Source organism: Mesocricetus auratus, unplaced genomic scaffold (assembly GCF_017639785.1).
Source record: "Mesocricetus auratus isolate SY011 unplaced genomic scaffold, BCM_Maur_2.0 Super-Scaffold_100006, whole genome shotgun sequence".
Classification (NCBI taxonomy): Eukaryota; Metazoa; Chordata; class Mammalia; order Rodentia; family Cricetidae; genus Mesocricetus; species Mesocricetus auratus.
Genome location: NW_024429190.1, coordinates 42,663,549 through 42,689,827, shown reverse-complemented (window position 1 = coordinate 42,689,827; position 26,279 = coordinate 42,663,549). Strand labels below are relative to the sequence as shown.

The window sequence follows — 26,279 nt, the reverse complement described above, 5'->3', positions numbered from 1 at the left end:
AACTTCAGGGCTGCGGGCTGTTTGCCACTCACTGTAGAGCAGTATAGCTCATGACCTGACTTAATAACAGCCTGCCTTTATTTAAGAGAAGGGGTCACAGGCATTGATGCATGTAGGGACTGTCATGGGCATTGATGATGACAGGTACAAGAGCCTGACGCCATTTGGACAAAACACGTTCTGTTTTCTCTTTGAAAATGTGCTGAAAATTCTCAGCTCAGGTCCATTCTGCATTTTCCAGGACTTAGAATCACCCCTCTCCTAGCTGTTGGACGTGATGGGTATTTAATCAATACAGGCTGGTCTTCAGAGTTTGCTTAAGCCTCTTGCAGTTTGACACGACAGAGTCTCTACTTCCTAGATGCCTCCTCCTAGATGCCTCCTCCTCGTGGTTGGTGACCTCCTTTCAGACAAAGGAGGACATTTTTATTTTATATCGTTTAAAGGAGATTCGGACCATAACTATATAAATGTTGTTATTGAAGATGGATTTGATGATGCTGTTCCCGAAGAGCAGAAAGTAGACTGCCTTAATGTTTCTCAATGAAATTCTCTTCTGTAACTTGTTAATTTTTTTCTTTACTCTCGAGTGAAAATTAACTAAATTTGGCTTTGAAAAGCAGAAACAATTTAGAGTGGTGAAGCCACCACCGGCTCCTCTGCCTGGCAGGTGTGTATTTGCCCGAGGTGGTTATGCTGTGACCATCTTGGTTATGTCTGTCTGCGTTGTAAACTGCTTTTTCTGTCCCCCAGGGTTTTGTGGTTAATGCCCATGTCACCGTTGGAAACCACAGCTCTCCGGCTAAGTGTTTTCTAATGTGCTTTCCATGCTCTGTAAGCCAACTATCAGAGATGGTTGCACAGGGGTCTGCCGGGGCATGCACCCCTCTTGTCCCGCAGGTGTTTTCTTGCCGTTCTCCCTTTAGGCTGAGTTTGTTTGGTGTCCTCCAGGAAGTGATTTTTTTTTAAAAATTTGCTTATAGTCTTTGCTTACTGGAAAAGCAAAGCTCAACACATCTCTCCTTTTCCCTCCTCAGGTTTAGGGTTACAAAAGTGGAACACAAGTCCAACCAGAAGGAACGGAGAAGTCTGATGTCTGTCGGGGGGACTGAGAGTGTCAACGGGGATGTGCCTGTGACGCCAGTGAAGAGAGACCGAAGTGGCACAGAGTAGCAGGTGAGCTGTGGGTTTGGGGACTGGTTTGGGGACATTGGGGCTGGAGTGTGGGTGAGTAGGGACAAGGTACAAAGAACCCTTCTGTGGTTTGTGGTCACATGAAACCGACATTTGGGAGGGGAATAAGAGGGCTTCCCTGAACGGATATGACTGTGGGGCACCGAGTCCTCAGGATTGCTTGTCTGGATCCCTTTAAAGAGGCTTGCAGCATTGCAGAGTGGTGGAGACTGGACACAGGAATCACACAGCATGCTGGGAGGTGTTCACTTCAGGGCAAGAGGTCCTAGTGTCACTACAGCATCGTTGTATTCAAAGCAGGGTAAAACCTGGAATTTTAGAATGTACAACAAGTAAAGCCTTTGAAGCTGCTTACAAGGAAGCACTTAGGAGACTGAGACAGGAGGATTGTGATTTTGAGACTGGCCAGTGAGACTCTATGTCAAACAAAACAAAACAAAAAAGATACTGAGCTTAGGATATGCGATCTTACTGTGTTTAAGTGTGTTTGAAAAAGACTGGAACAAGCAGGCCAGTGTTTTGAATTGGTGTGTTCTCTCGTTTATTGTATCAAAGCAAATACCCCCCGTTGGAATATTACTCTGCAGTACTCAGTAATAACATTACTCTGAGACCCCGTCTCTCAACTGGGAACATTGCTCATTTCACTGGCTGTTCCGAAGCACTCAGAACTCAAGGTTACTGCTTCTCTTCTTTGTTTTGAAGTTTTAGGAGCTTTAAAATCAGCCGTTTCCCTGTAATGACTTCCTGTTGGCTTAGCTTTCGTCTGATTCCCTCCTTTCTGGCTTGAGGATCATTTGTCGTCTTCATGCTTGTTTTATGTAAAAGGGCAAGGCCTGAACTTCAGGCTGGAAGGGTTGGTGAATATAAAAGTGAGGGCAGATGAGGTCAGGTACCGCCTCGACAGTACAGTGAGCTGGCAGAGTGAGCTGGAGTCCAGGAACGGGCTGACAGGTTCAAATCTCTGCTTACCACTCTAACACCAAGGCTTGGCCAGGCATGGCAGCCTTCTGTGTGTCATTGGAGACATCACTACCTGCCTTGGGGTGACCCTGAGAGGTCCCTAAAGTAGCAGTGAAGCCCTGGGCCTGGTATGTTGGACATGCTGCAGGGCTGCTGGTACCTGAGGTGGAATGGAGGGGATAGAGGGCCTTTGGGTTGAAGCCTCTCCCATAGTGTACAGGTTCAAAGGCCGAAGATATTCCTCTCTAAGGAGTGGACTCTTTAGAACTAGTTTGCGTAGACTTGTGTTGGGAGACATTGGGCCCCTTCTTGCTTCAGGAGCTAAACAGGGACTTTTTGTTTGTTGATTTTGGTTCTTATTTGTATATTTTGCTGTTGTTGTTTTTGAAGCAGAGTCTCTTAACTATATTCATGTTTGCCTGGAACTTACCCTGCAGCCTGGGCTGCCCTTGAACTCACAATAGTCCCTTCTCAGCTTCCTGCTGGGATTATTGGTGTGAGCTACTTGGCTAGGGGACTTCCTTTTTGTTGTTTTTGAGACAGGGTGTCTCTCTGTAGCTTTATAGACCAGGCTGGCTTTGAACTCACAGAAATCCACCTGCCTTTGCCTCCCGAGTGCTGGGATTAAAAGCATGTACCACCATCACCCAGTTGGGACTTTCTTTAAAGAGGAAAAGCAAGGAAAAGAAAGAAAAATTGGCTTCTCAGCTGATAGGAAGCTAGGGAAAGGGTGAATGGCTAGTAACAGGAGTTGGTGTTAACTTGGTAGTCTAGTTTTCTGGACATAGTGCTGATGTCTGCCATGTCATCAGTACAGACATTTCCTAACAGAGTTCTTACCAGATGAGGAACTGGTACATGGGTGGATAAGTCATGTCACTGGAGAGAACACCCAAGCTTTGTACTCAGGTCTCTGACTGTAAGATAGAATGGTGGGCCAGACCAGTCAGCCTAGGGTGCTCCTGAGGAGGAATTCTAGGCCCTGGGCCCTGCCTGAGGACTGTTACTACAGGTCATTCTAGAACTTTGTCTGTTAGGGTAGCTTCTAGTCAGCTGGGCTACTGTCTTAGTTTGGGTTTTCATTGCTGTGAAGAGATACCATGATCGTAGCAACTCTTATAAAGAAAACATTTAATTGAGGTGATAACTTACAGTCCATTATCTTTATGGTGGGGAGCATGGCGGTGTGCAGGCAGATGTGGTGTTATACCTGAGAGTGCTGCTTCTTACAAGCAACAGGAAGTCACATTGAGGGAAACTTGAGCAAAAGAGACTTCAAAAAGCCCCTATATCTTGTTTATACTCTAACAAATAAAACTTTCCTGAAGATCAGAGAGCAGAGCTAGCCACTAATTTATCATAGAGGTCTGGAGGTCTGAACAAGCAGACAGGAAGTGATACGGCTAGGTAGGGAGAGGAATATAGGTAGGAGAAAACAGGAGCCCTGTCCCTTTTCAGCCCGAGGATTTCGTAGAGGTAAGAGTTCTAGTAGCTGCTCTGCCTCTTTGATCTTTCAGCTTTCACCTAATATCTGATTCTGGGTTTTTATTATTAAGACCAGTTAGAACTCGTGCTACACCTGTCCCCACAGTGACACACTTCCTCCAATAAAGCCACAATTCCTAATAGTGCCACTCCCTTTGGGGGGCATTTTCTTTCAAACAGCCACAGTTACAAGTAAATTAATTCAAAATAAACATTTAGATTTTGTGCTAGTCACATTTCAGGTGATCAGTAACCACTAAGGTTGGAGTCTGCCCTGTTAGGAATTGCAGACAGAGGACATGCCCATCATCCAGAAAAGCAGTACTGAACAGAGATGCCTTTGATGTTAGATGTGGACTGCTGAGTGACCTGGATAATCATAGAAGCTGATTAAAGTCACTGTCTGGGAAGGGACACATCTGGTATTGAAGTCTTAAGGTGGTGAAAGCCTAGCAAAAGTATGTGGTCATGTTGACAGTGTGTGTGTGTGTCCCCACCCCCCCCAGCCCGCAGCAGCAACTGACTGCTTAAGAAGCATAGCCCAGTGGCAGGCAGGAACTAACTGCAAGGCCATCCTGACGCCATACTTCACCCTGGTTTCAGCCACACCAATATTTAGAAAGGTTAAAGGAATTGAGCTTGTTCAGCTGACTTTTGTGGTTTACATTCTATCTGTATCACACTTGAGGAAATTGATCTCATTACCCAAATCCTGACCACAGGTAACAGATCTAGAATTTGATATTCTCTACAATGCACACTGACATCTACCAGGATTATGTAATTGGATTTCACCAGAAGGCTCATATCTCATCCTGAGTCCATTTGGAAATAAGTAATTCTTACTGCCCACACCTCCTTTTTATATGAAATAAAGATATTAGTGCATTGATTCAAGGCAAGTGCCAAGAGAGTGTCTGGGGTGAAACTGACTCTTTCTTGGTGGAGGGTGGCCATACTGTGGTGCGCTCTCCAAATCGGTGTGATTCGCCTAGTGGTTTTAAGAAGGGAACATATCCTCTGAGACTCCAACTCACTGTAGTTAACTTTGAAATTAAAAGAAAAAGGTTTTATTGTGGACGTTAAAATTCAAAAACAGAGAGAATAATAATAGAGTATTTATAATCTGTGGAATCAATTGGGTACCTCACTTTACAGGTGAGGTTCCTCAGCACACAGTTAAAATAACTTGTTTGGAATTGGTGAAGTTTAGGGTGGAACCCAAGTAGCCTGGCTTCAGTTATCACAGACGTCAGCGTGGTCCAAGAAAAATAGGTCTTAGGTGTGTCCATGCTGAATTATGCAGAGTATGGACCATGTAAAAAAAGGAAGCAATAGTTATTGGTATTTAAAATACTAGATATTTGTTAAAATTTTCTTACAAATTTCCCTATGTTTCTGAAGAAGGTATGCTTGGGACAGTTAATTGGACTTGACTTTCGGCTAAGAAAACCTGGAATTTTTCATCTGGGCTAGAATCTCTGGGTCTAGACGGAATGAGAGGATCTGATGTAGAATGTAGCAAAGGCTGGGTATGATGATGCACGAATATCCTTATCCCAGTCCTCTGGAGGCAGAGGCAGGCAGGTCTCTGTGAGTTGGGAACCTTCTCGGTCTGCCAGGGCTACTCAGTGAGACCCTGTCTCGAGGGAGAAAACAGCTTATAAAGTAGTAAAAGTGGACCTGTTTTTATATAGTTGATTTAAGTCTTTGATGGTGTATTTTTTTTCCTTAAGGTGTTTTGTTTAAATTGGAGTTTCCAAGTTGTTTTACTAAATTACCTTAATTTACCATACATTCACTTACTAGGGTTCTTCCTCCCTGCTCTCATCCACACCCCCTTTCTTGTCTTTAACAGAATCTGTGCTTGGTGAAGTCAGTTTCCCATGGCCGCAGATTCTGCATTGTTGCATTCATCCGGTATCCCACTGGGAATTTTTCTTGAAGTCCTTTGTCTGTACTGCACGTGTTCACCTGTTTGCCCGTGCCATGATCCCTTAGACAATGCAGAACGATAACTATTTACATATATTTGCTTGCATTTGGTATTGTAAGTAGTCCAGAGATGGTTTAGAATTTACAGGAGGAGGTGTGCAAATGCTGTAGCTTCTTCTACAGAGGACTGGACTCCCACAGCCCTTGGTGTCCATGGAGGTCCTTGAGCTGACTCTGGTAGCTGCTGACGGACCACTGCGTGTTTTAGATGGAGCAGGATTTCTCTTTCCCTCTCTCCTTCCCTCTTTTAAAAACAGAGTCTGTTTGTCTTCTCCTGCTGCTTATCCCCCTCCCTGCCCCTGTGGCTTGAACTCCTTTTTGTAGCCCATTCTGACTTACATTCTGCCTGGTTTATTTTGGCAATGCTGTCAAAATGGTTTCTCCCCCGGCCCCCCACAGAAAATGTGTTTTGCTTTTTTTTCTCTTAGAAGAATAAGCTTTTGTTCTTCAAAGTTAAATAAATCGAATTGCTTTCAGTCTCCAGATGCCACAGCCTTGTCTTCATTGTCACTGGTCTCTGACTTTTTGTAAAAATGATGCTTCAACTTGCATTCCCTGGTTTTTCCCTCGCTCTGATTGCACCTTATTGAAAACACCAATGTGGAAAGTTGCACAACATTTCACACATTTTTAATTATAGCTAGTTGTTTCAACTTTCATCCCATTTTAAAATTGGACTGAAGTGTTTTTGTTTTGAGTTTTTGCTGTTGAGTTGTTGGAATTCTTTATAGATTCTACCTGACATCTGTGCGCGCGCGCGCGCGCGCACACACACACACACACACACACACACACACACACACACACACACATCTATCTACCTACCTATTTATCTATCATCTAGATGTAGAAAGTATTTTCCCCATTCTGTAAGTTATATCTTCACCCGTTTGTCCCCTTGGCTGTGTGGAAGCTTCAGTGTTACATAACCTCATTTGTCTGTTGCTTTGTTGAGTGTGATTCTTGGGGTGCCTTGTTGAGATTGATTCTTGTGGTCCCTGTCTAGACCGTGCTATGGAGGTTTGTTCCTATGTTATCTTCTAGTAGGTTTACAGTAGAATATTAAAATTAAAACAAGTTAATTATTAGGAGTTTCTCTATTTTTATTGATTAAATTTGTTGTCTGATAATGTTCCATGTGTATACTGCATTCTGACTACTTTCACCTCCGCCACTATCCCCTCACCCTTGTAGAGACCTATTTATTTATTCATGGAATTACTATATTTTTGATTATTTACTTTGGTGATTAAAAGCTACATTTTAAATGTATAGGTTACTATAAACTGTGCCACTTAACTGCTGATGAGCATAAGCAAATTGCTTACCCCACTTGTTTCTTTTTCTCTTTTTTATTTCCCTTCTGACGTAGGGTCTTGCTGAGCATTCTTGGCTGACCTGGTACTTACTGTACAGCTCTCGCTGTACATCGGATTCCCAGTGACCACCCCGCCCCCACCCCCAGTCTCCTAAGAGCTGTGTCACTCTCATAGCCTAGGCTAACGTCAAACTTGTAACCCAGGCTAGCCTCAGACTTGCTGGGTAGCTAAGGCTAGCCTTCTCATTCTGAATCTTCTGCTTGTATGTCCAGGCGTCCCTAACCTTCTTAAGCCTCAGTTTTCTCCTCATGAAATGAGGTGGTTGTTAGGCTTAACTGACAGGATTATGTGCAGTTCTTAAATCGGTCCTTGGCCACATTATTATTGCTAACTATTCACTGTCATCAAGTCTGTCTTGGCATTCCCTGGCCTTTGTTGTTTATTAAGCTATTTAAGTGTTGTGAATCCCCTCTTACTTCTTAAGAACAAAACAGCTTTGGACTCTCAGGACACCCAGATAGACATGTCCCTCAGGAATTTGAGCCATTTTTGTCTGTGCTAAGGAGGCCTTAGAAATCACCATGCCTTGTAGGGAATCAGAACCAAGAAGGAGGGGATGGGAAGACTTTGCTGACCCAGGCTCTTTTGACTGGGTGCCTGCGCTTTCCCAAGCACCCAGCCAATCACAGGTCAGCACTCCTGACCTACAGCTGACCCCTCTCAGTGAGAGAGGCCAGCTCTCCTCCCCTTCTGCTTGGCTGCCAAATGCCTGGTAGAATACTTGGGGTCTTCTGAGCTTGCCCTCCCTGCTTACATTCTTGGTATTGTTTTTCTTATTTATTTTCATTCATTCACTCATTCATTCATCTTCCACAGAGGAAGATGATGGACAGAAATGCCAGCTACACTCAGTAGCTTGTCCCTTTCTCTTTGCATCTAGAGTTTTTGTGGAAAAGACATTTATATATTTAAGTATTAAATAAAGAAGATTCAGGTAGAATAATGACCCTTAGTTTAATTGACTGGCCTTATAGGGGCTGAATACCAATTTATCAAAGGAAACTGCTTGGATAAGGTCACTTGGTTTGGTTTTCTGGGTAAGGCTGTCTGCCCCTTGTGTGGTGCCTGGCATGCTCTGTGTGGGAGCTGTGGCCATGACCTTACACGAGGAGGAGGGAGGCAGTGTCTGTCCAGGCCAGCTGTGAGGAGAGTGTGTAGGGACTCATCAGAAAGGCAAAAAGTCCAGTGAGATCTGAGATAGCAGGGAGGTTTGGGGAACTGTGGAAAATACTAACACTACCATTTTACAGATGGGGAGTCAGGCTTAGGATTTGCCTTTCCCAGATCTTAGGGTGGAAAGAAATCCATACTCTGGAGCTCTGGAGCTCCTGCCCAGTGGCGGTGGGTTGTGAGGGAATGTTGCTCTCCTTGAAAAGGAAAAAACAGAAGCATGCCTATGACCTCACAGTAGTGAGCATTTCACATCCTCTGGCTCTGACTAAGGGGTAGTCTTAGTTACTTTTCTGTTGCTCTGAAGAGACACAATGACCAAGGCAGCTTGCAGAAGGAATAGTTTATTGGGGCTTACATTTCAGAGGGTTTGAGTCCATGACCACTGTGATTCCATGACTACTATGATGGGAGAACATGGCAGTTGGCCGGAAGGCATGTGTTAAAGCAGCAGCTAAGAGCTCACATCTTGAACCACAAGTGTGAGGCAGAGAGAGAGAGAGAGAGAGAGAGGGAGGGAGGGAGGGAGGGAGGGAGGGAGGGAGGGAGGGAGGGAGGGAGGGAGGGAGGGAGGGAGGGAGAAGGAAGAGACGGTAGACAGACAGACAGACAGACAGACAGACAGACACACACACACACACACACACACATACACACAGAGGGAATGGAGAATGGCATAGGCTTTTGAAACCTCACCATACCTCCTAATTTTTCCCAAACAATTCTACCTACTGGGAACCAAGTATTCAAATATAAGAGCCTATGGGGTCCATTGTCATCCAGAGCACCACAGGCAGCCTCCTTTGGTCCCCCAGAGAGTCATCTGATGTTGTTAGCTTTTAAAGCTAATGGACAAGGTAGGCATTGGTTTATGAGTGCCTGACTCAGTCATTGCCCAGGGACACCAAGGTCATAGACCTTTAGGTCTAAAAGGATCAGATATTGGTGGCATAGTTCAAGGAAGACATAGGTTTATCTTTCCAAAGGGTCTGTTGAGCCCTTCCATGATTAGTTGATTCTGTGAGTTTTCTTGTGGTGTCTTTGATCCCTCTGATTCCTACAATCCTTCCTCCCTCTCTAGTCCACAGGATTCCCCAAGCTCTGACTAATGTTCGATTGGGTCTCTGCATCTGCTCCCATCGGTTGCTGGTGAAGCCTTTCTGCTGATGGTTATGCTAGGCTCTGGTCTACAGATGCAGTTGTTTTTTGAACAACAAATAGTAAATAGTAAGCAGACCCATGGTAAAGTAATCAAACAATAGAAAGAGCTGCTACATTAGAAAAAAAATCTTGAAAACAAACAAAAACCTTCCTTCTGTCTTTATCAGCAGCCCTGTTCCCCAAAAGGGACTGTGGCTCTGAGTGTCCTGTGTAGCCGTTCAGCGTGTGCATACTCCTATGGATGGAGTCCTCCTCCTCCTTTTGCCCAGCTGAACGCACAGATGCTCCCTGCCGGTTGGCTTCTGTGGAAGCTGATGGCTTAGGCTCTGTGGTTCCCAGCTGTTGAGCCTTTCCTCTGCCCATAGGTAAATGAGAAGGAGCCAGCAACTTCCAGTAGTGTAGTTATGGATAGATCCTTCCAGTTATCACCTGGGAGTTTGGGGTTATCCATGTCAGCGCTCTCCCTAAGCCTGTCTTCGACAGATTGATTCTGTTCACAGAAGATCCCAAGACACATTTGCTAGTGTTCTCTGGGCCAGAGGATCTGAGAGAGGTTTTGTTTTGTTGTCAGCTAGCAAGCTATCTCCTGGATAGGCCTGTGCTAGGCCCTTCCCTGTAAGTGACCCTGAATGTCACACAGAGAGCTCATCTGTCCTTCCCTTTAGCCCTGACAGCCCCTTGATGAGACGTAGAAAAGAGGGGCCATAGTATCTGCTCTGTTCATCATAAACTCTGGAGCATCGGAGGCTTAGGGTCTCTGGGGTCCCTAAAAGCAGACCCTGGGGAGCCCAAGGGTGACTCAGTGGAGACTTAGGTCAGAGGTGAGCTGAGACTTTGAGGACTGTTCATTCCTCCAGGTATAGAGCCATGCTAGACTTCAGTGACGTTTCCCATTGCGTAAATTCCTCCCTGAGTTTCACATTCCCAAGTGCTGGTGAATTTTAAGTGTCCAGTTCTCAATGCTTCAGTAATCCAGTGGCGCTAAGTATGTGAGTTGGTATTGCATGTAACCCAGTTGAGGAAAGCCTGCAGACTTCCCAGAATAACAAAAGTACTAGCAGCAGAGGAGCTGTTAAGGCTTGACTTCTCGTGGATGTTGTTCACAGAAGAAGGCAATAGAATTTGCATGAATGTTCACTGATGTCTGTGTTAGGTTTTGTTTGTTTGCTTGCTTTAATTTCAATTTTGAATGGAAAAATCTATAACCTTTCTAAAAAAAAGTTTCCCCTGAACTGATCCAAATATGCAAACACTTGTGTTCACTATTGATATTTATAAATTAAGTTTTTAATTATTTAAATCCCTCATCAAAATATGAGTATTGTGTGTTATTGAAAAATACAGTGATCAGTAAACCTGAAAAATGCCCAATTTAGACTGGGCGTATGGTGGTACTTAGAAGACAGAGGCAGATGGAGCGATGGAGCTCGGTGATATTGAGGTCAACCTGGTTTACATAATGAGCTTCAGGCCAGCCAGGGCAATACAGTGAGACCGTATCTGGGGGGGGGGGGGTAGAAAGGAGGAGAGGGAGGGAGGAAGAGAGAGACAGAGACAGAGACATTGAGACAGAGAGACATTCAGAGAGCCCAACTATATTAACAATAAATTTAAAAGGCTTCAGTTTTGTCTCTTGACAAAGGTGGATGTGAACTTGAGCCTGACCATGTAATTCCCACCCAGTAAGCCTCTGAGGTCCAAGGAGACATGGAATGAGTAATTAATGTGGATGGACATAGCGGGATGAGACTTCCCAGTCAAGCTGATGGTTTTTTTTTCTGTTCCATTTTGTCATTTCTGAGACAGATTCCTACTCCATAGCCCAGATGGCCTTGAACTTTTAGTGATCCTCCTGCCTCTTCATCCCTAGTGTGGGGTTATAAATATGTGTCACCATGCCTGGCTGCCAGCAGTTTACGTGGCCCCTGGTTCAGAGGGTGAAGGGAGTTGGAGGTAATCACACAGGGAGCCTCACTGATAGAGATCTTTGTGATGGTGATCTAGAAATGGCAGAAACTTAAAGGTGAACTCTGATCAAATAATCTCAGTTATAGATAGCATGCAGGGGTGTGAAGACAGTGTCCGAAGCTGGTCCTTGTAGCTTCCTTAATGTCCAGCCACTAGAGAGAATTTTAAGGTTCCTTCAGTGGGGGCTGAAGTCAGTGAGCTGTGCTTTATTCTTTGATATTGGCATCAGGCTGTCATCTTTATGGCTGTATGCACATATACACATATATCTGTGTATGTGTGTATATATAATATACACATAATGTATATATATACACACACACATTCGCTTCCAGTGTGTCTTTAGTGAAGGAAGCCTCTGTTCTTCCCACCAGTCTTGTTTTACGAGGGAAGTGGTTATTCCTGGGATTGTGACTTATTTTCAATGCAGCAGAGCCTTGCTTTCTCTCTACCAGTTCGAGCATCCACTTGTCCAAATGTGTCTTCTATTTCCCCCACAGAGGCAGCTTCGGAAGTACAGTGCACACATATCCTTCCTCTACCCTCTGCCTGTTCCTGTTGGGCTCTTGTGGCTTCTGGTCTCTGTTGGACCGTGTGGAGGGCACCTTTTAACATTCCATTGGTTTTTAGTGGTAAAGAAGTGCCGGTTCAGAGTGCATTTGTTTGCCAACGAGGACCCAGTCCCTCCTGAATAAAATATGGAACAAATTTGGGGTTTTAAAACATACCGAGCACAGCCTGTACTTTTTGGGTTCCTTCTTTCCCCACAGAAGGTAGGCCACAGTTGGACATTTGCAAGCCGTGCCAGGTGTGTCCAACCCTTTGACATTGCATGGTGTTGCTGACACAATTCATAATTGAGAATGGTACAATTGAGTTACCCAAAACAAGACAAAACATGATCTTGATGTTTAAGAAAGTTTATGATTTTATGTTGGACCATCCATAGCCATCCTTGGATAGAGCTACATGTGGCTTCTGGGCTATAGGCCAGACACATGTATGAGTGTGCAGTATCTTTTTCTCCTCTCTAGATTGTCATTCTGATGAGACGGATGTTTTCCTGGAAACTCAAAGCTGCCTTTCAGTGAGCAAAGACCAGCCTGCAAGGCTTTTGTGCCTTCCCTATGCTGCGTAGTCTCTGGCCTCTGAGCAGCAGCCTGGAGTTTCCACATCCTTGTTCTGCATGGGGCAGTTTTAATCAGCTATGGAGGCAGCTGTTGAAGAGTGCTAACAAGATGGGTTAGAGCAGGGAACTGGAGGATGGGGAAGGGCCTGATGCTGATCTGACTGTTGGGCTCCATGATAAGCACTGAGTGTCAGTCTGGTCAGGTCAAACCCCAGTGCCCTGCTGGAGAGGCCAGAGGACAGCGTGCCTTCAGCAGTGTGGACTGGGATTCTAGGCTTGAATCTAGGCCTCCCCTCACCTCTTGTTGGCCCACCCTGGGCCTTGAGTGCCCACCCCTAGAGGTCAGGGGAATCTACTGTATGATTCCTTTAAGTGACAAAATCTGGGCTGGAGTAATTCTTTTTCTTTTTCTCCCCTCTGAGACAAGATCCCTGTAGCCCCACATTGACCCCAAATTTGTGCCCCTGTATGTTAGTTACTGGGAATTGAACTCAGAGTCTTGCACAGGCTAGGCAAATGCTTTTCCTCTGAGCCGTCTTTTTATTGGGTCTCCTAAAGACGCCTGGTTTGGTCTTGAACTCACTGTGTAGCCCATACTGCCCTTGAGCTTAGGACACCCTTCCTCAACCTCTAGCTAGAATTTCAGTCCTGCCCTGGGCTGTCTCAGTCTTCAGAATAAAAGATATTTGGAACATAGAAAATTATTTTATAAGTATGATGAGATCATCGCTCTGTAGCTCGTGATGTGACTGTACAGGGCAGGGGTTAAGACCCTGTTCCCTGGAGAAGTGAGGCAGGGATCACAGGGAGCTTGTGAGAAAGCAGCCAGCCAGCCTTGTTTCCCTGGTTCTCAGACTCCACTGCAATGGTTCTCAACCATCCTCATACCTTGACCTTTCAATACAGCTCCTCATGTGCTGACCCCCAACCATAAAATTATTTCATTGCTACTTCATAATTGTAATTTTGCTACTGTTATAGACTGTAATGAAAATATCTGTGCTTTCTGATGCCCTTAGGTGACGCCTGTGAAAGGGTCCTTTGGGTGGTGGCACTAAATGTTGTTAGACCAAATTCTAGAAGAGAGTTGTCATGGGGAAAGGGATCCCAGCTTCCCTGTGGTTTTAAGTACTCAGATCAGCATGTGGTATGTTTCCCTTTTGTTACAACTTTACATTTCTTGTTGTTTTCTCTTGCAGCAGTGGCTTTCTTGAAGAGTTCTAAGAGACTCCAAACTTGCAAGATACGAAGTTGACTAGGGAATATTTTTATGTCTTTTATACAGTTTCTATTATGAAGTCAGTGGACTCGTGGCTCAAACCCAAAAGGGAATATTTTTGCTACGCTGAACACAGAATTCAGTTTGGTTTGAAAGAAGTTGTGGGATTAAAAGTCTGATGAAAAATTTAGTTCAATTTCCCTGCGGGAAAGAGCTCATGTTATTTGTACTTGTGGACCATCCCTACCCACCCACCATGGTTCCCAGTTGCCCATTCCCGGATGTTCTGTACACAGGCAGCTCCTCCCTTGGAATCGCAATCTTAGGAACAATGGAGCCGTTCACAGCCTGAGCTTATGCTGGTGCGTTCATGTCTGTTACCCAAGCCGGATTCCATTTGATAGTTGTTACAAGATCTTCGTACACACAGTAGGCTGTGACAGAAGACTCGTTCTGGAAAAGGTCCTTGGAAACATCTAGTGATCCTCCAGGGGATCATGGAATCAGATGGAAACCACAGACATTGGACCAAGATTTCAGCACTGACTCCTGCTGCCATCAGGCCACCCTTAGAAAACACAAAAACTATTACTGTTTTTATTTAACATAATCTAAACAGTTCTCACCTAGTCTATTTGAGTAAAAGGGAAAATGGTTTAAGTCACTCTAGAAAAATTGCATTGACATCCAGAGGCCACAAGAAAACACTCTTTTCTTAAACAAACGAGCCCCGGCTGAGACCTCCCTCCATTACCTGGTCTGGCAGTTCATCTCGGAAACTGATGCTCGCTCAGTAAAGGCCTCTGAGGAAGACGGCAAGTTCAAGGCCTGAGTGGGCTACAGAGAGTTCAGGGATAGGCTGGGTGACTGAGCCAGACCCTGTCTCAAAGCCAAACAGTGAAAGAGAACTGGGATATAGCTCAGTGGTAGAGCACGTTCCCAGCATTCTCAGCCACTCTTAGTGGCTCCTGTCCTGTCCGTCTCTTAGCTTGCTTCTATAAAACCCTGAGAGTGCACAGAAACAGAGCTAGTATCGTATCGATGTGGGATGGGGCGAGGCAAGCTCTACGCCCTGCTTCCATTAGGGTGATAGCATTGAGTACTTCGTTTATTTCAAAGAGAAAAGGTTTGCTTTTGTTTTTGTTTGGCTCCACCAAAAGAAAAAAGGAAAAACAAAGATTTTTATAAAAGTATACCACAAGGTATTTTCTGTAGATACACTTACTTGATTCTGTTTCTGGAAACGAACTAACTGTTTTCTAACATTTTATGTGAGCGGTGGATGCAGTTGGATGTAATCTCACACTGGTAGCCGATGATTGGAATGCTTGTTGGGTCTACAAAGCAGAGAAGCCAGTGTGGATGCCGGATTCACTGTGGTCCAGGAAGTGCTGTTTGTGTTAGTGGGAGTGACGTTTGTGCAGCTAAGCCAATATTTTGACTTAAACAAGAAAAAAGCATCCATTTTGCATTAAAAAACAACAACAGTGTCCTCCTTTAAATGGTGATGGGCTAACATGTAAGATATTCTTTAGCTTTAATTATTTTTTTAATTTTATTCAATCTAGAGAGCACTTTCTATAGCAATAAATAAACAAGAATATGCAAAGATATTTAAAATTGTATTTATATACCAAGAGTACATTTTAAACATTTTTAAATATTTGAGCAGTTGGGTGACTGGCTTCAAGAGATGCCAAAAATTCAGCATTCGATACTTTGAATACATCTGCTTTGTGCTGGTTTACGCTGCCGGGTGGAGTCCTGTGTGTTCCCAGCACAGCTGATGTTTATGGATTACCCCTCTCTTCTCTTCCTTAGAAGGACTGGGGATCTGGGACAAGCTCACTGTCCACAACACTAATGATGGATAGCTTCTTGGTGTGACGAGTCAGTTGTAAAGGAAAAATTTCACTGTTTTCAGTGTCAATGTATTTTTAACTGTCTGGTTTGTACTTTTTATGAATTTTGTACTACCAAAGCAGAGTTAAAAATAAAAGCGTTAAACCAGTGGGCTTGAATGAGCTACATCTTAAGTCTTGTTGAGAGATCATTGGTCTGGTCTTCATGGAATTTCCTCTTTCATAGCACCTCTAACCCCAAGCTGTTTTTTCTTTCTTAATTTGAGGGTAATTTTGAACATGGTAAGGACATATAGTGTGGAACCTGTGTGTACCCTTCACTCTGCTAGCCTTCATGTTTACCAACATCTTATGTCTCATAGGAACATGATCAGGGTTAAGAAATCATTATAGGTTCAAACTGATAAAAAAACGGAACTCAGGGTGGGGCTTCCCACTTTGCCCTATTATTCTCCATTGCATTAAGACTGCCCACTAGCCTAGTTTCACGATCATGACACTTTATAGTAAGCTGCTCAGCTGTGTGTGGTGCCTTCAGCTTGACTGGGTAGCTGATTCTCATGGATAGACTGAGCTTTTGCATCGGGAAGGACAGTGCCTGGATGATGTGTTTTTCTCTGTGCTTCACATCAGAGACTATGTAGTTGACACGTACCACTTTGTGATTTCCAGTCATTTGGTTGACGTGTCCAGCAAGTTTCACTATGGAAAAGTTATTTTTTTTTTATGTCTGTAATGAAGAGGAGATACTTGGGAGATTAGGCCAGTAACTTACCTCTGCTTACATTTTCATCTGGTAGTTTTATCGTGCATTGGAGTTGGCTCCTCCAGGACTCCCATTGACAGGGTACCAAGAGCTTGGTGACACTAAAGCAGCAGAAAGCTATTTCAGGTCAGGAGGTTAGAACCTGGAACCAAATTTTCTCCAGGGTTAGGTCCATTGGATGCTCTGAGGGAGGAAGTTCACGCCTCCTTCCTAACTTAAAGTGGTTGCTAGAAAGTTCTTAACTTTCCTCGGTTTGAGGTTGGATCACTGAAGATCTGTGTCTTGAGCGGTCTTCCTCTGGGTGTCTGCCCTTTCCCTCCGTATAAGGCCCTTGGGCTTAGGGCACACTGCAATCCATCTAGGAACTCTTCTTGATTACATTTGTGAAGATCCTGCTTCCAAGTAGGGTCATATGAGCCCTGCTCCAGAAATTGGGATTTCAGTATTAACATGTTTTTTTTGGGGGGGGTTCGGTGGGGCAGGGGAGCAGGGCTCTGTCCTTAGGGAATGGTGTCTGTAATGAAAGTTCTTAAGGTTGGTGTCTTTGCCCCCTGAGATGACTCCCTCATTTTTCCTTTCCCTGTTTGCCTCCCTCCCTCTTATTTCTAACCCTTTATTATTTTCTGGCCCCAGAAGATGCTCTGGGTCCTTCTTTTCATGTTTCTTGCCCCAGTCTTGGGACCAACTGCTTCTCCAAGGATCCAAGGAGAATCAAATGAGAAGTCATTTTACAAGAGGATTTTTTTTTTTGTAAATGAAAATAAGGCTACAGGACTTGCTCACTGGTGCTGGGTGTCCCAGCCTCGACTCTCTGTGTGGTATCCCATGCCTGTGTATACATCATTGTGTGGCTGTGTGTTAAGAGCCCGAGTCCACATGAAGCCCCTGACTCCAGACTTGCTCTGTAGCATTCATGTTAACCTATTTTCAACTTTGCAGGACACGAGGCTGTTACTATACAATATTCAATGCAGGCATACATAGTTGGAAACTACTTTGGGAGAGCCACCTTTATTAACAAAGTGCAATGAAGTAGGCTCAGCTTTTTCCTTTTGGACTTCGTGCCTGTCCACCCAGTGTGGCTATAGGATTCATTTGGAGCACAGAGAGGCGTTTGTCACTCACTGCCCACACTCCTGCTCTCCTTTCTATGCAGGCTAGAAGTTTCAAATGACTATTCAGTAAACTTCACTTTTTGTGGAGTTGAGTAATTTTGATTTGGAATGTGGGAAGATGTATTATCGCATAGGCTGGGCAAATAGAAAGGCTGACATAATTTTCTCCATGAAGACCCAGAAGCCTAAACTGTACAAGGTTACTTGGGGGGGGGCATATTCTGTTTTTAATCAGCCTCTTTTTTATGTGTGTGATGCAGATTAGAGATGCCAGTATATTGTTTAGCTTTTATGTTTGTCAGTGTTGGGAATGTGGCAACCCATGGCCAGCCTGGACTTCCTAGTCAGTGCACTCGGAGCCTGGGCTCCCAGAACATCGTGGCTGCAGAGAGGGATTGTTCATGGTTTGAAAACTATGCATTCCCTTCTCAAGCCTGTCTTGCTGGCCAGCCTTGCTCTGTCCAAAATGTACAGTCCAAAATGGAATAGGTTGGTTGCTTAGAAGTGGGATTCCCCACAACGTGGAGGTTTGCAGCAAATGTTTGCCTCTTGCACAGGACTGACACTTTGCCCCCCTCTTCTGGTTGGATGTGGGAACTGCAGGGAGGGTGGTCTGGCCATTTGTTGGTGTGTCTTTTAAGCATTGGTGTGCAGAGCCCCCACGATGTATTTGCAGAACAAATAAACCTTAAAAAAATATAACAACAATCAAATAAGAATAAAAGACCACATTTGTTTTTTTCCCCTGATCTGTTTTTCTGATCTTGTCAATTGTTTTTCCCACCAAAATACTTCCTTATCTTACATGGACACCTGTGTTCCTGAAGGCACTGTATTGGATGAAGGCAGGAATGACTGTCACATTCTGGAGGAAACCCCAGGCCCTAAGTCCTGTCATGGAAATGGTGTGATTGTTGTAAATGATTGGAACTTGGAGAGGCTGCCTGACATTTGCTGTAGAGTTGAGCCTTAGCTCCACCACTCAATGCTGTGTGCTGGGGACCATGCTCATGGCTTCTCAGGGGCTCCGAATTTTCCTGAGCCCCTGCTCAGGATTTACTTATTTACTTTTGTATGTGTGGTATGCCTGTGCGTCATGCATGTGTGTGTGTGGGGGGGGGATGAGTGTGTGCTTGCATATGTTAATAATGTTGAGACTCTTTAGTCTCTCTTCACTTCATTGAGCCAGGATCCCTTGCTAACCCCAGAGATCACTGACTTGACTAGCCTCGCCAGCCAGCTTGCTGTAGGGATCCACTCACAGGTTTTTGAGGATTAGAAAACGCTTGCAAAATCAACCTCCAGAGGGCACTCCTTTTTAGTGGCTGTTGGTGAGTTTTGTGCGGCTATAAATAAAATACCCGGGGCAGAATACTTTAAAAGGAGAAAAGGCTTACTTAGCCCCAAGTTTGGGGTGCTGGTGAAAACTCTAAGCTCGGCAGCCACATTTAGGGAAGTCCTTAATGTTCACTGTAACGCGGCAGGCGCACCAGTGAGGAGGGTTGTGAGTGCTGAAGGAAGACGGAGAGAAGAGGCCAAACTCTGGGCTGACCTTGCTATATCGTCTGCTCTCGGGGTAACTAGTGCAGCCTCACAAGACCCAATTAATTTATTAATTCTGTCTTGAGACCTAATACGGTTACTTGAGAAAGAAATAGTCTCATCATGAGGGTTGAGCCTGCATAACCTAATGATCTCCTACGGTCCCACGAGTCCCCTGAGCATGACTACACTGCAAATCATTTTTGTTGTTTTGGTGGAAACAAATCCTAGCCAAACCACTAGACTTGGTAGTGGGGTTGTGCACATCTGTCTATGGGGCAAGTACACCCAGCCAGTAAGTCTGCTATTCTGAAGTGAGCCATGTTAGAGCTCATGGACCTTGTAGGAGAGCCAAGGAAGGCACTAAGCTTGGAAGATGCTGAAACCCAGGGATGCAATGAGGAGCTTGTAGTGGGATACCCAGGCTTCATCAACTGTGCACTTGTCCCTTTGGAGACTCTTAGTTCTTCCTTTGGACTCAGGGGGTACCCTGTTCCTCGTCCCATAACAGCTACCTAACTTCCCCCCTGGCCTAAAGAAGCCCCTCTGTGGGATATTTACAAACTGGAGCTAAAGCTGTGGCCTAAGGGGCTGTGAGAGACCACTGGGTGTGAGGACCAGAAGGAAGAATGCAGAGGGAAGACAGGGACCTCAGACTTCCTGAGGAGTGGTGTCTGGGTTTCAAGAACATTTCGAGGACGCATCTCTTTGCTTTATGTAGTTTGAGCTCTTGTGAATTGTAACCATAAGCATACAAACAATGGACCTCAAAATAGCAATGGAGTTATTCATTGAAATATGATGGTTTGAATAATGGCACATAGGCTCTATGTTTGAATGCTTAGGGAGTAGCACTACTTGTTGGAGTAGATGTGGGCTTGCTGAAGAAAGTGTGTCACTGTGGTTGCACTTTGAGGCTTCCGTAGCTCAAGCCGGGCCCAGTGTCTCTCTCCTGCTGCCTGTTGATATGGATGTAGAACTCTCAGCTCCTTCTCCACCATCATGTCTGCCAGTACCCTGCCATGCTACCCATGCTGATAATAGACTAACCCTCTGAACTGTAAGAGAACTCCAATTAAATGTTCTCCTTTACTAGAGTTGCCGTGGTCATGATGTCTCTTCACAGCATTGACTAAGATAATGAGTGACGAATGCAGTTACCTGCTGAAAGGGAGATGGCTGAGGAGTCCCAGATCCACGTACCTTGCAAAGCCTTTGTAGTAAGCACAGCAGCTCAGACTCCAGAGCTGCCTCCATCTCCAGGAGTCATGGTCAAACACAGTTCTTTCAAACTGAATAACTCTCCCCGACTTTGCCTTAGCAGAATCCCTCTATGCTCTCTCTCCTTGACCTAGCACAAGTCTCATTCCTACAGATTCAGTAAGAGCCAGGGTTGGGCTCTTTGGATGGTGTTTTTAGCATTACCTGAGCTTCGGTGTGTCATGTATCAGGGCCAGATAGAGCTGGAACTCAACTTGCTTGATACCAAAACTCAACAATTTAGATTCTCACCTTCTTTCTTGGGACTAAATTCTGAGTGTGGCCAGTTGATGTTTCTTTCCCTATCACAATGCTTTGCCTTTGAAGACAACTGGGGTCTTGAGGGGAAGGCTAACCGAAGGCAAGACTCCAGTCCTACTGGGCCTGAGTCTTCTGGTGCAGGTCACACACCTGATTGAGTAAATAATTGTCTTTCCCTGAGCTTGAATAGACTCATAAGTATGATGAGAGAAGGGACTAGCTGTAATTTTATTCTATCACTAAAAAGAGGTGAACATCTTAGTATGGTAGGAAATAACTGGGTTTATTGCTATTCTGGAGTTATTCTACCTCAGAAACTGTACGCAGAATGCCCTCAAGAGTTACGACACTGTGCTCAAATTGCGGTATCCATGGGTTAGCTTATTACATATGGATATCTTAACATTGGCCATATCAAACAAAAGCCACACTAAATAAAAACCAAACCAAATGTAACCCTTGGAGTAACCATTCAATCCTGTAGGCCCTCTCAAGGTTTCTGTTGCGCATCACACATGCATTTTATTGTATAGATTTTTATTTGGGGGCAAGGAAGGACAAAATAAAGATCCATTTGATAAGGTACTCATTTCAAGGGCATTGTGATCTGAAAGTGTAAGTGGGCATGCACCTCTGTGTGTCCTTTAGTCAGTAAGGGATGAAAAATAAAGGAGAATAAAGCCTGTTCCAGATGAGTTCCTCTGTGCTGTATTTTTAATGTTGGGTGATAACTGGTGATATTGGTGAGAAAGAAAATCTAGAGATGATTGTCATCAGAAGTGGCTCAGAGAACTTTAGCTCATGACAGTGAAGATTTGGTTACTAAAAAGATTTGGAATGTGGGAAGGGGGCGGGGGCTGGAGAGATGGCTCAGCGGTTAAGAGCACTGGCTGCTCTTCCAGAGGTGCTGAGTTCAATTCCCAGCAACCACATGGTGGCTCGCATCCATCTGTAATGAGATCTGGTGCCCTCTTCTGGTGTGCAGGGATATATGCAGGCAGAACACTGTATACATAATAAATAAATAAATAAATCTTTAAAACAAAAGATGTGGAATGTGACCCATGAATGTGAGCCAGTGACCTTAGCTGACAAATGTGACTACATGACAGCTAATATTGCAGTTTTCCCTAGATCTGGGAAGGTGATAAGCATGTCATGTGTCAGTGTGGTCTTAACGGTGCAGGGGGTGGCCCTCATCTCCCATCATCTCTGCTGGGTGATGAGACTGGGGAAATGACTCCCGACATGCACTGGCAGGATTTGCTCATAGTCCTACTGATGAAGAGGATTGCAGTCAATAATTTGATCAATAGCCAACTAATTCAGTGAATTACTTTGAAGTGTCTATATAGTTATTTCATCTTGCTATAAATAAATAAGCTATAAATAATAACCTATAGTTTAAATATACCCATTTTTGCTAGATTGTCACGCTGGCTTATGGTGATGTCATGACAATTTTTGAGTTCAAGTCTCATGGATTTGTAAATTGGTAATATAAACCTTTTGTTGCTCTCCAGTCATTGACATTTTGGACAGGGAGATTATCTCAACTGGACTCAGAGACCACAGCTGACTCAACCATCCTTACATTTATGTCTGAGGACCACATGCTTCCAAAGTGTTAAGATTCTCCTTATTCTTCTCACTCCTATGTTTATGTGTGTATCTGTGTCTACCACACATGTGTGCATGTGCCTATGGAAGCTGAAAGCCAGGAGATGGTGTCAGATCCCCTGGAGCTGCAGTTACAGTGGCTGTTAGGGGTGCCCAGTGTGGGTGCTGGGACTTGGGTATTCTTTCTCAGAAGAGGGGGAAGCACTAAATAGCAAGGTTTTAACGAAGCACTCTAATTAGACGAGTCCACCCCTCCCCCATCTTAGTTTGGAATGCGCAGTTTTGATAAGGGAAATGAGTAAAATTCTTTGCCTATTTTCTGGCCTTTAGGTCACATTTCAGTCTAGTTTTATATTAACTATTCCCGAAAGCCTGAAAGTGACTCTAGGCAGTCCCTGTGAAGGAATAGTGGCAGGCAGCTGGCATTGGGTGTGTGTTTTCAAGTGTGCGTGTGCTCAAGCTGAGGTGCGCTCGTGGACACACACACACACACACACACACACACACACACACAGAGTATATTATGTCAGTATTAGTCCCATTTTATTTATATACAGAGTGCTTCTATAAATGTGGGCTCATTTGGTCTTCTAAACCAGTGGTTTCTTAAATAGGTTTCCCAGGTCCTGGTGGTATGGGAAAGAAATATTCAACTCTGATATTTTAATTAATCCTTCTTTTTACTGTTACTCTGTGAAGTCGAATCCATATCAGACTAAGACAGTACATTTATGTATAGTATGCCCATGTAGGGGTGAATGTACAGTATTTGTTCTTGATGATGAGTGTGAGGTCAACAAGGTGACTGCCCTTGATGTTACCAACTCAGTGTTGCTAGTCAAGGCTAGGGACCTGCACGGACCTGTATACAGTATGAATGCCAGGGCGCCACTCAAGGTCTAGCAAGTCTCTAAGTTCTGAGGTGTAGGAATCTGTTTCCTTCCTCTTCTTTCTTTTAAAAGGCAAGCATAGTGCATGCCTCCAGGGAATACTAAAGCTGGATAGTATCTGTTTCCATGCTACAAACTAGGAATGTCTCCACTTTAGAAAACCAAGGCTCGGAAAAAGGAAGAAATTTAAGACATTGGTTCATAGCAAGAGACACAGGGGACTCCAGGAGCAGTGTGACTAAATGCCATGCGTGTATGACATGCTGAGCAAGTGTCCTGGGGGTCAGAATTCTGGACACCTCAACACCATGACTCTTGGCCATTGCTCTGTGTAAAAAGCCAGCCCGAGGTACTTTCTTTACCACCTGAAATCAAGATAAAGACAATGGGAGCCTTTTCACAAGGACATGTGGTTTGCTTTTCCTTCTTTGGGATTTTAAAAATTAAATTCAAAGCCAGGCGTTGGTGGCACACGCTTTTCATCCTAGCGCTTGGGAGGCAGAGGCAGGTAGATCTCTGTGAGTTCAAGGCCAGCCTGGTCTACAGAGCGAGTTCCAGGGCAGCCTCCAAAACAATACAGAGAGACCCTGTCTCAAAAAAACCAAAAAAAAAAAAAAAAAAAAGATTAAATGACTGAAAACTGAGGCCACCAATCCCACAACAGCTTGGCCTAACCACTGACTTTCTTAAGATTTTTAAATCAGTTTGGGATTCCTGCCACCAGGTGAACAAGGACTCAATGTTCTTCTCTGTCCGCCCTTCCCCAACTCACCAGAAAGCCTGGTTCAAACTGAGCAAACAGTGAAACAGTGTGTGCACTACCTGCAGGAAATCTGACTCATGTGGGCATGAGTTTCACCAGGCTACAAACACACTTGTACACCACCGGGACATGAGCCCACAATCATTCCGCAATCTTAAGGATGTCTCTTCAAGCTGTGTACAGAGTGTTTATTCTTTCACTCAGCCAAGACTGAATTTAGTTACCATTTGTGCCACACCCAATCTTAAGAGCGTGTCCAATGGCACCTGTTTGGTGGGTGCTTTAGTGGGAAGGGCAGCAGATAAATTTACTTCATGAGGCTGGCTTTCATATGCAGGTGAGTCAAACTCAGTCAGCATCCTGACAAAGATAGCCTTGGCTACCCAGTCAATTTAAGGCCAGCCTGGGCTACTTGAGACTCCTTCTCAAAAAGCCAAAATCAAATTAAAGGCTTACTTTTCCATCATCAGGGAAAGCACTTACCATAAACAAATGTCAGCTTTTGTGTCTGTGTCACCATCTCTATAATAGAATATCTTTAAGTGGATGAGTTTAGTCTAGAGAAAAAAGAAAATAAAACCAGAGAGGGAGAATTATTTTTTCCATCATAAAGATGTGTGCAAGATCAAGCTGGTCAATATTCCAGCGTGGACAGGAGAGGGCTCATGGAAGCGCATCCCTAGCCAAGGAGCTATTGGCAAAGATGGCTGTTCATAGAGTCAGATTCCTTTTGGGGTGTGGCCACTGAAGAGTTGCTCATTCTCCAGCGGGTGTCTCCACACCTGTGTGTGTGCAGGCGGAACTAAATGAACTCAGTGGTTATCGTATTTTAAAAAAATAAGAAGAAAGACAAGGGTGTGAAGGCAGGAGGAGGATTACGGTGGGGTTTGAGTGAGTGGGACGGAGGCTTGACTGGGTGTATTCAGTTCATATTGCACACATGCTGGTGTGGTGGTGCACGCCTATAATCCCAGAACTCTGGAAGGCAGAGGCAGGCGGATCTCTGTGAGTTTGAGGCCAGTCTGGTCTACAGAGTGAGTTCCAGGACAGCCAGGGCTATGTAGGGAGATCCTGTCTCAAAAAAAGAAAAGAAAACAAAAGAAACACGTCTATGTATGTATATCAAACACCTATGAAGTGCCAAAATAAATACAAATTATTATTTACAAAAAAAAGACTTGTGCAAATGAGAGTGCCTTTGCTAAGAAGAAATCTCAAGTCCAAGCTATAGTAGGGACTGTCCTATCTGTTGCGGGGTGTCAGTGATGACTAAACCAGGAAGTCATGAGATCTCTGCTCATCTTCCTGCGTTTGGTGTTTTCTTGTGCATGCAATGCTACACATAAGAACTGCTGACAGCTTTCTCAGCCAGAAGGATGTTCTGATGAGAGAGGCCTGAAAGGAGACGGGAGGTGACAGGTGGCATCATCCCCTGAGCATTGACAAATAGGTGTGTGCCATGCAAGACACCTAGATTCTCTTCACTCTTTTTATTTTTTCTTTTTGGTTTTACGAGACAGGGTTTCTCTGTATTGTTTTGGAGGCTGTTGGACCAGCCTGGCCTCGAATTCACAGAGATCTGCCTGTCTCTGCCTCCCGAGTGCTGGGATTAAAGGCGTGCGCCACCAACACCTGGCTCTCTTCACTCTTTTGAGGACCTGTCTTGACAATTAGACCAATCTGAAACTATTTTGCCTTGGCAACTAAGACATGTCAGTTTGGTAAATAGGACAGTTCAGTTTCTACCAGTGAAATGTTAAGTGTTAAGTCTCAGCTGTAGAAAGCAGAATGTAATAATAAGTAATAAAGTAATCCTGGGATAGGAGATGGCTTTGCCAGTAAAGATGCTTGCGGCCACTCCTGGCAATCTGTGTTCCATTCCTGGGCTCCATATACTTGAAGGAGAGAACTGAGTTCTACAGGTTATTCTCTGATCTCCATATGCATGCAACACACACACACACACACACACACACACACACACACACACACTCATGCATAAAACCTTAAATAAATTGGGATTTAATATTTCATGTGCTACAACTAGCTAAGGATTATAGACCCGTGGTGTCTGAGTCTGACCTCTGTTAGTACTTCACAGGGGGTGTGCCTGTGCTTTCAAAATGTTCAAATGTTCCAAAGGGCTCCCTGTCTTCAGCATCACTCTTCCGATGGCATGCCCCCAAGAACATACTACATACACGAGATGCTGGTGACTGTCGGACTACCTCTTAGAAGAAGCCAGAATAGGACTTTTTTTGCCATCTCAGAGGTCGAGTCCTCTCTGAGGTCCTCAGGGGAAGCCTGAATGGGGGTAAAGTGAACAGGGCCAAGACTGCTTCATTAAAAAGGTTGGAATTCTTGGCTATCTGTTAACATCCTCAAAGCAGCTTTTCGCAAAAATAAAGCTTTATGGCCTGAGAAAGGTGTCAGTGTTGGGAACTTAGTAACCATCCTGAGAGTAACCTAAGGCAAACACAGAGAGCTGTCAGTGTTGGGAACTTAGTGGCCATTCCAAGAGTAATCTAACGTGCCAC

General features: G+C 44.4%; 1 protein-coding gene across 3 annotated transcripts in view; it reads left to right on the top strand.

Moving 5' to 3' along the window:
* Rell1 (RELT like 1) overlaps positions 1-15,674 on the top strand; it is a 58,932-nt gene extending 43,258 nt beyond the window's left edge. For 2 of the 3 annotated variants that reach the window (XM_040747100.1, XM_040747098.1), the window contains exons 6-7: positions 1,038-1,176; positions 13,644-15,674. In XM_040747100.1, the coding sequence (XP_040603034.1) occupies positions 1,038-1,173 (136 nt within the window). In that variant the 3' untranslated portion in view covers positions 1,174-1,176; positions 13,644-15,674. The remainder of the gene's footprint in view (positions 1-1,037; positions 1,177-13,643) is intronic. The other variant, XM_040747099.1, reaches the window with a different exon arrangement.
* The last annotated feature ends 10,605 nt before the right edge of the window (positions 15,675-26,279 follow it).